The sequence below is a fragment of the Sparus aurata genome, chromosome 11 (assembly GCF_900880675.1).
Source record: "Sparus aurata chromosome 11, fSpaAur1.1, whole genome shotgun sequence".
Taxonomy (NCBI): domain Eukaryota; kingdom Metazoa; phylum Chordata; class Actinopteri; order Spariformes; family Sparidae; genus Sparus; species Sparus aurata.
The window spans coordinates 33,371,671-33,384,225 of NC_044197.1; the positions used below are offsets into that span (position 1 = coordinate 33,371,671).

Sequence of the window (12,555 nt, forward strand, 5' to 3'; positions counted from 1 at the left end):
AGGGCACTATTGTATTCCTAGGAATTCTTTCTTTCTTTCTTTCTTTCTTTCTTTCTTTCTTTCGAGGAAGTCATACTTCCCAAGGGCGAAAACTCACCAAACTTTACAGAAATGTCTGGCCCCATGCCAGATTTACTTAATTCCAAGGATATGTCAATATTCCTCCTTGGGGGGCGTTAAATTTTAAAAACTTTAAAAATACCTACAAAATCAACAGTACATGCTACAGTTTTGAAACTTTCACCAAACTGTATCCCCAATACTGCTGAAACTTTAGTCCACATAAACTCATTACAAATTATGAAGTCCATCACTCAGTTTTTTCAAAACCTGTAAAACTCCACCCACAATTTTTGCTCAGTTGTCACCAAACTTGGTTTGGGTGAAAGCTAACCAAATTTTGCACAAAGGTCCAGTCTCAGGCCAGATTACCTCAGCTGTAAACCCAAGCCAATAGTCCTGATGGTTGCGCTACAGCAAGCATCTAAAGTTCAAAACATTGAAAATTCATAACAAATCATCCCGCTAGAACTTCACACTTTCATCAAACTGTAGCCCCAGTACTAAAGAAACTTTTGTACATTTAAACCTAAAATCATGAAGTCCATCACTGTTTTTTTTAACTGTAAAACTTATATAAACCTATCTTCTCCTACAATTTTTGCCTACAGTGCATGAAAATGTTTGACTGTGAACACTACTGTAAACATATACCTGCAAACTGATAAAAAAAATCTTCAATGTTCATGAAAAAATTGAACATTTTTAGGAGTCATGGTAGATGGTGTTTGACAAATATCAGAATTTACCTAAAAAACTGAATTTTTGAGAACATTTTGAATTCTGCTCTCATGTGAATAATTGCAGTCAATGCAAGCAGCATTTTTAAACATCAGTTATTCACTTATGGAGCAAATCAATCATTTTTAAAAATTACCAACATCTCCATGCTGCAATATGTGTATATTCAGATTTTTGTCTTGATAACTGAATTTTTTACAGTGGTTTCAAATCTGCCTGCACAACAGTGAATGGCTTACTCAGTTTGTGAAGCCACTGTTGTATTGCCACTTGCCTCAAGCTCAGAGCGATAGATGACAGTTTTTGATTCCAAAAGTTGTGAGTTCAAGCCTGAAGTGGTCCAAAATGAACATAGTTCTCAACTGTCTTGTCTTCCTATTCTCCTGTTTGTTGCGCAGAATTGCCTAAATTTGCCAGAAATAGCCTGGACCTGACCCATCGCTGCGCAGCAGCTGTAATTTTCTTTTGTTTTTGACGGGAATAAGATTGTAAGTCTATTGTTTGATCCACACTCCGGAGCAGAAGGTGGCGGTAATGCACTATTAAGCTGAATGCCAACCGCCTCAAAATAATAATAATAATAAGAAGAAGACTCTCTTCCCGTCAATTCAGATAAATACAGCTCAGTGTTAACTGGGATAAACACCGATAATGTCACGATTCAACAGACCGAATAAGGTGGACTCTCTTGCGGGCTTTAGGACGGAAAAGACCGAACCGACTGTTCCTTTCGGTCTGCTGAAGGCTGCGAGGAAAAGCGGCCAGCTTAACCTGACCGGCCGAGGTCTGACAGAAGGTAACGTTAATGCTAACGTCCAAATGTGGGTGCGAAGCGTACCAGAGTGAACGCGACCAGTACGACACTTGAACTGCAGACGGTCCTAGATGTGTTATGGGCTTGGCTTAACAATGGGTTCATCACGTCACAGTGTAGGTTTAATGTCATGAGCGAATTTAAGTTAAGTTTAGTTAAGTTGACGGATCAACTTGTTTGGACTACCTGAAGACAGGGCTGTAAACAAACCGGCAGGTCTGGATCAAGAGGGCAGGGGCCCCTGGGCACAATTCTTGGATGGCCCTCCGCATACAAATACGCACACACACCAGTGTTTCCTCTATATGCATTCTGTGGCGGTGTCCCGCTGCTGGTTTGTAGAGTAAGCAGATTGTATTAGTAAACTGGAGACAGCGTTTCCCCTAGATTTTTTTGTAGCAGCGGTGCTCTGAGTCAGTAACCTAGCAACACTAGGGGGTTTCGGGGGCATGCTCCCCCGGAAGAAAATTTTGAAAAATAACCCTTTAAATGGTGACTACTGGTAAGATTTTTGAAAAAAAATTCAGTTTCAGAACTTCAGAATCAGAATCTAAGACATGAGACTAAATAGTCAGTGCGTTTACATGCACAGCGTAGTCAGATTACAGCCATAGTTCGACTATGCTACTCAATCAGACAACTGCAATTATCCGAGTAAACATGCCGGTGAGAAAATCGGATTATTGGGCCGGAGGATGTCATACCGCAGTACGCTAGGTGGCGTACGAAGAGCGAGACGAAGCTACATGTTTGTACATTTCGTATATGGTGTACATGATAATTACACAAACTAGGTGCACTCTGGCGCTCTTTATTGCCGTTATTTCGGAGGAAAGACGCCACCACCGCCGTCCGTCTACTTCCGGCTCACGGCCCGGGGAAAAATCTTGTGTCTGCGCAGAACGCAAAATCCGATCCGATCTGCTGGAACGTATACATGCAGGAGTTATGCGACTATCAATCGAATAATCTGGGTGCTTTAATTCGACTATGAGAAATCCGATCATGTCCGATTTTAGTCAGACTAAAGTGTATACATGCATCTTAAAAATCCCATCATAGTCAGACTAACACAGTAATTCGGTTTTCTTGAGTGTCATGTAAACGCACTGAGTGTAGAAGTTGACATGCTGCTTGAAAATATGTTAACCTCTTGAGCATTAGAGAACTTTTTTATAGGGATGCTCGATATCAGCTTTTCTGCCGATATCCGATACTCCGATATTGTCCAACTCTTTCCGATACCGATATATGCAGTCTTTTTACACCCAAACTTTTAGGTAACAACAGAACATATCTCCTATTGTGGAATCAACACATGATGCCTAATTTCATTGTGATGTCCCACTGGATGCATACATAAATGCAACATGGCTTTCCAAATGTAAACACTGTCTGTGCAAGAGTGAAGTACAGCCTTTTTCAACACAAAGTCCTCATCTAGCCATTGTGCAGTCAAACTCAACATTCTAACCTGGTAAACGCTTGAAGACGCTTATCTGTAGTGAAGCTAATGGATACAGCACCAGAAGTTAGCTTCTCGATGTGGCTGTAAACAATACTGTACAATTCGGGTGATCACTGATCTGAGAAATACTTGCGACTGGGCATAACATGGCTCCAGGAACTCCACAAGTTTGGTGAATCCGGCGTCTTGAACGATAGAAAAAGGCTGGTTAGCCAGTGCGATACACTACAGTTGACTCTTTAAGTGACAACTGTGAGGTTTTTTTCGGTGATGGCTGTTGCTACTTTTCGTCACTTTGCTGAACAAATATAGTGTGTTACTCTGCATGATTCTTCTTGAGGTGGGTGATCAAATTTACTTGTAGGTGACACTTAACAATAATTCCAAACCACAGACGTCTCATGCACCGGGCGAGCAAGCTTGTTAGTCATGGTTAGCAACCCACGAGTCTAGCATATGTTGTTGTTGTTATACGTCATCAACTGCACGCCTGTAAACGTCCCATGCTGCGTTCATGCAGGCTCAGAAATGCTGAAGCCAACAGAACAAACATTGGTTACAAAAAACCCGATACCGATAATTCCAGATATTACATTTTTAAGTCAATATCGGCCGATATTATCGGGGGGCCGAGGAATGCACTGAGGACAGTCCCCTGCGAGGGAGAGAGAGGGCGCAGCGAGCGCCATACCCCGGGAAGCGGCGAGGTCCGGGCGGGGGGTCGCTGTCACTCAGCTTAAACGGTGACTTGTAAAAAATTACACAAATAGCAGTAATGACAATAATAATCGGTTTTAAAATAACTTAGGGTGTAGTCCTTTCACTGTGTGCATCTTAATTTCGCCATTCGCCCCCCTTGATATTAAACCAAAAATCATGTCTTTTTTTTTTTTTTGTGGAGGCGCTGGCTCGTTGGGCCCCAGGTGCAAGTGGGCCCCTGGGCCTGTGCCCATAAAGCCCATTGAGTAATCCGGCCTTGCAAACCGGTATGTGGCTGCTAGCACAAACACACTGTTTTAACCACATACACGCCGCAATGCTGCAAAGCAGTAAGGTGTCTGCTGATGTTGCATAACTTTTGGGGTGAGATTTCGAGCATGTTAAGACGCTTAAAACACAGTGTAAATTTCTGCCCCCATGGGTTAGCTGTCAATGCTAACTCTCTGTTCAAGGAGCCCTGTAAGGGTTGGACCAAGAATGTTCGCGTCTTCGGTTCTGACAAGTCAAGGATGAGCTTGCATGTTGAAATCGACCGAAGTTACCCTTTAAAGCAGCCTCTCAAGACTGGGGCTGAAGGACACGCCTCACATAAACACTGTTGAAATGTGTTTCATAGTGCAGTCATATGTGCAGTTCATGGAACCTGTGTTATTAAATCCTTATACTTCTGCAGGGCTTTCCACTAAGACACAGACTAGCCAGCCATAATACATAAGTAGCCAGCCGGGGGGGGGGGGGTTACGATCTTATACACTGGTCTTAAATGTAATAATAATAATAATGTTACATTATTATTATTATTATTATTATTATTATTAGCCTAAGTGTGCCTGAAGAAGGCAGGAACACTTAGGCACAGGCAGCCTATATTAATTTCTCAGACATTTGCTCTATTATTATTATTATTATTATTATTATTATTATTATTATTATTATTAATATTATTATTATTATCAGCATCAATATCTACTCTATATATTATATTATTATTATTACAAAATATCGCATCTTCTTTTATTCATTAGTGTAACTAAGTATGCCAGACACTAATGCACCAATAAAAACTGTGATATGCGCACTGAAAATAATAAATAATAGGCTATACAAGCTCACATAATATTGCATCATGAGGCGTTCTGGGCTTGTAAATATGTTATTGTCGGTGCATGACACCTTCACAGTCTGCAGTGGTGGCTACACAATTAAACACTCAGTGAACGTTTCTCCCTTAGCAACTAATGAAAATACACTCTTAGAGTCCGTTTGGTTTCATTTGTACAACCGACAGTGTTTTTTGATGCCAGCACGTGTCGCAGGTATTGCTAAATGGACGCTGGAAGAGAAGAGTGGATTACCGGTGACAAAATAAGCGTATTATGGTGAGCCCTGCTTCTCGCCTCCGACGGCCGACACACTGACTCCGCTGAGTGCGCGCGCACACACACCGCGTGTCGGGGCCGCGGATGAGTTTCTCTCCCTTGTGATCAATGAAGTCGGCGATGATCGGAGTAATTTGTGATTATTATCAGTACAAGCACAGCGAATCACAATTTTAATGAGTGCGGTTCAGTTTGACATTATTGTCAGTCTGTTAGAAAAACATTTAACTCTATTAAAATCGAAAAATAATAGTCATTAAAGTAGCCGGCTGGAGTTAACTGTGTAGTCGGCTATATGGCCGGCAGCCGGCGCTTGTGGAAAGCACTGTTCTGTTCACGTACCACAATAAATCTAGAGGTTATTGTGCAATATGTTACAGTGAAATAATTATGTGTTGCATATGACTGTAACTTTAGGCGTGGTTTAGGTCCAGTACTGTACACATTTTAAGACTAATAGGTTGATATTTATGATATGATCATGTTTGTTTCCTATTAACCGGATGTCTGTGTGTCTGTCTGTCTCAGTGCCACAGAATGTGTATCGTCTAAACATTGACACACCAGAGGAGGCCCAGCAGAATGTGTCCTTCGGAGAGTCGGATCGATGGTGGGAACAGTCTGACCTTACCAAACTGCTGCTCTCATCCAATCAGATTACACAACTGACTGATGACATTAAACTACTGCCTGGACTCACCACACTGGACGTAAGAAACACCAACTCAATCTGTAAGAAGCTGTTTACAGTGCCTTGCAAAAGGATTCACCTCCCTCAGCATCCTTTCTATTTTGTTGTCTTAAAACATGGAATTTGAAATGATTTTGATTTTATGTAATGGACACAAAATACTCCAAATTGTTGATCTGAAATAAAAAAAAAGAAGCTGAACAGTTGTGCTAGCATATGTATTCACCCCCTTTGCATTGAAACCTAATCCATTATCTTCAGAAGCCACAAAGTTATTTAAATAAAATTGACTTGTGGGCAAAGTGTCACATGTTCTCAGTATACATATACCCCTGTTCTGACAGGCCCCACACAGGTTAGAGACAAAGTTGTGGAGAAGTACAGATCATGGTTGGGTTATAAAAAAATATCCCAAACTTTGAACAACCCATGAAGCACCATTGAATCCATTATTAGAAAATGGAAAGATTATGCCACTACAACAAACCTTCCAAGAGGGGGCTTCCAACCAAAACTCACAGGCTGCACAAGCAGGGCATAAATCAGAGAAACAACGAAGAGGCCAAAGATAAACCTGAAGGAGCTCGGCAGCTTTACTGCAGAGATTGGAGTATCTGTCCAAAAGACCCCTTTAAGATATACGCTCCACAGAGCTGGGCTTTATGGAAGAGTGGCCAGAAAAAAGCCATTGCATACAGAAAAAAATAAGGCAGCATGTTTGGGGTTCACTAAAAGGCATTAGTATTGTCACGATACCAAAATTATGACTTCGGTACGATACCTGCCTAAAATATCTCGATAGCAATACTGAAACGATACCATGGCGGAAAACTACAACATCATCAAAAGTAATGGCATACATTTTAGATGACAGAATGTGGAACTTAAAATGATTTATTAATATATTTTTGTAAAAGCTGCTGAGCTTTATAGCTCAGCAGCTGTATCCAAGAAGACAAGTGTCTTCTTGTTTTGGTCATTTGTACTACAACTACAATTTTATTCGGCATAAAATAATGAACATAAATGACATTAACTGTAAGTCTGGCAATTCATAAAATAAGACAATACTTTATTCGTCCCACAAAGGGGAAATTTGCAATTTGCATTTCATGTTGATAAAGTTCAAACCCTGGATTATTAGCCTGCAAACTACATTAGTGCACTAAAGTACAACACAATTGACCCAGACCTGGTGGAGGTCTGTGCTCTAATCAGACCATTTTCTGATTATATAAATTACAATATATATTATTAATTATTGACAAAAATGTACATGCCATGATTATATTACTAGTACTGATTGACTAACAATAGATCATTTATAAGTGGTGTTGTTGATCAGCATACTTGTGAACACCAGCGCATGTTATGGTGAAGTTCATGTTACCAGTGTGAACGTTGTGTTTGCATACAGAGATGTGTTGAACCACATCGGACTGTTAAACAGTTAGCTTTACCCCTGACTGCCTCCTGCAACTCTGATGGTGAAAAAAGTTTGCTTGTCACAAAAAAAGAACTTGCTTGACTTACATCCAGGAGATATTTAACGTTATGTTAGGGTTAAATACTTTCACACGGCAGTGCATTGCAACACTGTGCTCTGAAACCTGTTAAATCCACAGCTTTTGCGACACTGGAATATTGAGATGCTTGCGCTGCACTGTGACTGCATTGAACCCAGCAGAGAGCGGAGGGCACATTATGTTGTGTCTGAAAGGCCCTTTGTAAACAAATTCTACACCTGTTAAGATTATGTTAATGTAAAACATCACATCAAATGTAATAATCTGAGATGTGTTGAAAACTAGCTTGACTTGACTTCAGAAATTCAGCAGGCCGTATCTGGTTTATCCCTTCCTTGCCACAGGTAGGGTCACACTTCATTGTTTTGTCCCTCCAGTTTTGGCTTTCTTCTTTCTGTTCTTGTCTGCTAGTTGTAATGTCTGCCTCTGCCAAGCCTGAGTACCCGCTTGTTCACAACAGTAAAATGTCCAACATTATTTTTGCCAAGTAACAAAACTTCCAGTACAAGAAAATGTCTGCCTTCAAACTAAGACTAACTGAGATAATTAAACTAAATGACAAACTGACTAAACTGACAAACCAAAAATATCTGAATGGTTTAAAAAAAAAGGTCCAATTTGGTCTCATTTTGACTAGAGGATCCAAAATGACATCATTGTATTGTTTCCAACAGAAAAGTTATTAGGCCCTGTTGCATATATCCATGGATAGTGGCTGGCGACCACGTCTCTTTTTAGATAGATGCCTGGTTAAACCAGGCACAAACAACAGATGTTGCTGTTGAGCATTTCAACCATTAAATGTAGGTTTCCAATTGTGCCCCCCCGACTGTAAGTGGAGTTAAAAAACATCAAACTAAATGACAAACTAAAAAGATATGGCCATCCAGAATATCCTTATCTCCTGATTCAATACTGTCATCATACTTAGGTGCCTTTTAGATTCCTTCTGTTTTAATGATGGTCGTGATTTAACAAATTATTGTATTGACTCAATTGGTATTCATTACAGATTTATAGGTATGTGTTTGAGTAAAATGAACAGTTTTGTTTTATCCTATTAACTACTGACAACATTTCCTTAAAATTCCAAATAAGATTAAAGGTGCAAGCAGCGATGAACAGGCCCTTGCAGTCCACGCGCGTCGAGGCATGCTGCCATCAGGGCAGTCATAGGGCCCTATGAAATCCGTTTTATTTTTTCTCAATTTTCGTTTTATTTTTTCCCAAATTCCGTTTTAATTTTTGGGAATTCCGTTTTTTCCATTTAAATTTTGGGAATCCATTTTTTTTTTTTTTTTTACCTTTTACTCTTATTTTACTACTAAAACAGTGTTTCTTTAATGAAAATGACAAGATGTACACAAATTAAATATAAATTACCTTAAATTTATTGAGGTGACAAACACATTTCCTCAATACTGTACCGTAGAGTACACTAAAGTGCATCAAAAACATTTCATCATGTCTTCATACAGTAGTATATTTTGTGTTTTTTATGGGTTTAATTTGGGTTTCATTGAATAAAAACATGGTCAGCTCTCAGGCAGATCCAGTAAATGTTTCCATACCAAAATTGTTCTGAAAATTTAAGTTGTAAATATTAAAAAAATTAGCAAAGATGACCAACAAAATGAGATATTATACTCATGACATAATGTCAATAACATACTAACCAGCTAGCAGTGAAAACACCAACCCTCCCCCTGTCCTCTGAGCTCCCAGCCCAGGCAGAGTCAGCTAAGAGGGCTGTGGCTAACGGGGCTAGCTAGCTAACAGCAGCCACTGTTACTAGCAGTTAACAGTCACTCTGGTGATATGCCGATGATATGAAGCCGGCAGGTGGCTAACTCTCTCGCATTACAACTTTAATTATGATTTCTCAGGTCTGCTTCTTTGCAAAAAAAAAACAGTTCACCTGACACATACAAGTCGTTCGGGAACTGCTCAGCTCTGTACCGAGGGGTTAATGTCGAGTCTCTCAGTTTTTTCGCCGACAAAGACGGAGCCGTGGGCAGCCGCTTCGCCATGCTTACATTGTTTTGACGGGGGGGGCGGGGACTTGTTGTGCCACCCAGATTTGCTTCCCTCCGTGCAGTTTTCCTCAGACATACGTTCCTTTTCCACACGAAAACAGCATTTTAGTGAAATTATGTCAAAATCCGCGATATTCGGCATTTAACAATAGATTCCGTTTTAATCGGCCAATTCCGCGATTCCGTCCACGATTCCATGGTCGCGGAAATCATAGGGCCCTACAGTCAAGTCAAAAAAACTGTGAACTGCTGCATCATTCCCTGGACAAAGACTGAGTCAATGTTCCACTTCTGGAGCTGGCTGAAGAGAATGTCCACACAAGGCATGATGCAATGAAATAGTTTCAGGAAGAAGCTGAAAGTATCATCCTCCAGTAGCCTCACCAACCATCCAGCCTCCTGCACTGTGGTAGGCTCAAACTCCCCTGATGGTGTCAAAACACTGGATGATGTCACCTTTGTGCTGAAACACAGTGTTCACAGCATGGATATGGATGTTCCATCTTACTGTGCTTGCTCTTGGGAGTCTGTGTGCTATCATTCCAAAAAGGAAAAACTGGTTTCCTTGGGAGATCTTAAAAAAATACAGATAATCCAGAAAGGTCAGAGAAGAACTGATTAACTAATGGGATGTAAGATGTCACCTGCTGCATGATGAAAGCTGAAGATGAAGAAAGCTGGAAATTGGACTCATCAGAGAAGATGGCCTTACTCCAGTCCTCTTAGGTCCAATCCGTATGGTCCTTTGCAAACCTTAGCCTGGCTCTTTGCTAGTTTGAGCCCTGCCTCTAGGAGCCTGTTTTGAACCGTTCTCACTGTGGTACTTCACCCCAGCTGCCATTTGCCATTCTTTTTGTCGGTCACTTGATGTCATCCTACGGTTGCTGAGTGACAATCGAATGAATTGAAGGTTATCCCGGTCTGTAGTTTTGTTGTCCTGGATGTCTGCTGCTTAACCTTACAATAACAATAATCTCCGTCATAAATTTTCAGGATAGAAGCAACCTGACACTCACTGTATCCCTCTGCCAGTAAAGCCAGAATTAAACCCTCTTTTCTTTTCAACTCTTGTAGCACGGTCAATTGTTCTTTTTTGATACAAATTACTTTTGAGGTACTACTGGCACTGTTTCTGCTGTCTAGCTGGTCTTATTGCAAGAGGATGTTGATGACCACAGCAGTGGTTTTTATACTTTTCCTCATTAAATACGATTTGGTTCAGGTGATCACCTAATCAGTGCCTCATTAAGTAGAATGAGTTGTGCTTGTGTTGGAATTCAACAGACACTGCAATGGAATGGCTGTCATTCATACTTAGAGAAGCTGATTTCAGAAAAATTTTGAGTGGTCGCTTAATTTTTTCCAACGCTGTACATCGGTTCCAAGTGTCGGTTAAAAAAACATTGATCGATCCCATCAACAAAACACATTTTTGAGAGGATGTTGGGCATACATCAATTACATTACTTTTTCTGCACCCCTTTCTTATTTTGCTTTTCATGACTCCATGTCAGTGACAGCCGTGGCCCTGAGGCATTATGTTTCATGTTGTCTCTCTCATTCTCGTGAACGCCAAATATCAAGAATGCATTTAGGGAATTTCTCCAATTTTGGTACTAATGTCCATCCTAACCCAAAAACATTTATGGCTAACAGGATAAAATTAAGAAATGATAACATTTAATATCCAAATGGTCAGAGGTTAAAGTGAAACTCTTGCCAAAAAGCAACCAAGGCTTTTTGTCTGCCATGATGGAGGCGCGCAAGAGATACAGCTACTAACATGAGTTGTTCAAAAACCTTCTTTTTAGTAAACTCTGTGTACACAATGCCCTCAATGCCCGTGTTCATGTGTAGAGACCCTGGTGATACTAAGAGCAAAGTTTCATGTTGTGTCAAGCCTTCTTAGTGTTTTAAAAATAGGGATTTTGATGCTAGCGCACTCCATTAAAAATTAGCATGCCTGAAAACGAAACTACGGTAAATCTTATAAGTGCATTCAGACGACAGGTGCTACAATTACAAACTCTGTGCAGCTCCAGCAGCGCCTGCAGTACAGTTCAGTAACAGAGTCACACTCAGCTTATCACATCAAGACAGTAAGGCGAGGTGGTGACAAGACAATGGCGGAGCATTTGTTATCAAACCTAAGCGCAAAAGCACCCATTTGCCAATATAATGGTAATGTTAATGAGGGAAATGGAGTTTATTAACCTTCTGGGAAGTTGTAGGTGTGCAGCCCCTCATCTTCAGTTATTCATCAAACAATTCCCTCTTGTTCCATTGCTCCGACAGACTAAATAAATCTTCCCACTGACATAAAAATGCCAAGAATGACCATTGTTACTGTAAATGATGATGCACTTCTGTGTTTCGCATTTAATGTGATGCTGCAGCAGTTGGAAATGTTTGCATCAACAGTAAATGAACACAGCGCACAGATGGTGAGCGTCTTTTCTTGTAAAAGGCTGCTTGATATTACCTGTATTGTTTAGAGCTTATTTGGTTGGTGGAAGAACTTTGACACCTCAGCAACGCTCAATTACAGTAACCCAGACCTCCAAGCCTAATTTTCCAATCATTTAATCTTCTATCTACTAAGTCACCGTTCCACTGATTACATGCAAAGCATTTATTTTGGCTGCTTGTAGATATTGAAGGAATGTTACTATGACACATTAGCAGAGTTCATCAAAGTGATAACATACAAATTATAGATGTTAAACTAAAAATGGTAATTTCACCCTGACAGCTCCATGATAACCAACTGAGCAGTTTGCCTGGTGCTTTGGGAGAACTGCAGGAGCTTTATCAACTGCGACTCAGGTATGCACATGTGCAAATGCACACACACACACACGCAAACACTAGGGTTGGTTATTGTTTGGACTTTACACAATTCTGATCCAATTCACATTATCTATCCAGTTTTTAACTATGCTTGATTCTGATTGTTTGGGCAGCTATTTCACTTTAATTTGTAACTATACTATAACCAACCATTGCAAAGGTGTCACTTTGGTTTCTGGGTACATTGTAACATCAATGTTTCCTCTACATTCATTTAGGAGTGGCGGCCCGACTTAGTGTCGCTAATGTGAGTAAACTAATTGATAGCAT

At 40.4% G+C, this 12,555-nt stretch overlaps 1 protein-coding gene across 1 annotated transcript in view; it reads left to right on the plus strand.

The window, feature by feature from the left end:
* The first annotated feature begins 1,371 nt into the window (after positions 1 to 1,371).
* lrrc40 (leucine rich repeat containing 40) overlaps positions 1,372 to 12,555 on the plus strand; it is a 32,464-nt gene continuing 21,280 nt past the window's right edge. The window contains exons 1-3 of the mRNA XM_030433494.1: positions 1,372 to 1,597; positions 5,711 to 5,892; positions 12,188 to 12,261. Of these exons, the coding sequence (XP_030289354.1) occupies positions 1,453 to 1,597; positions 5,711 to 5,892; positions 12,188 to 12,261 (401 nt within the window). The 5' untranslated portion in view covers positions 1,372 to 1,452. The remainder of the gene's footprint in view (positions 1,598 to 5,710; positions 5,893 to 12,187; positions 12,262 to 12,555) is intronic.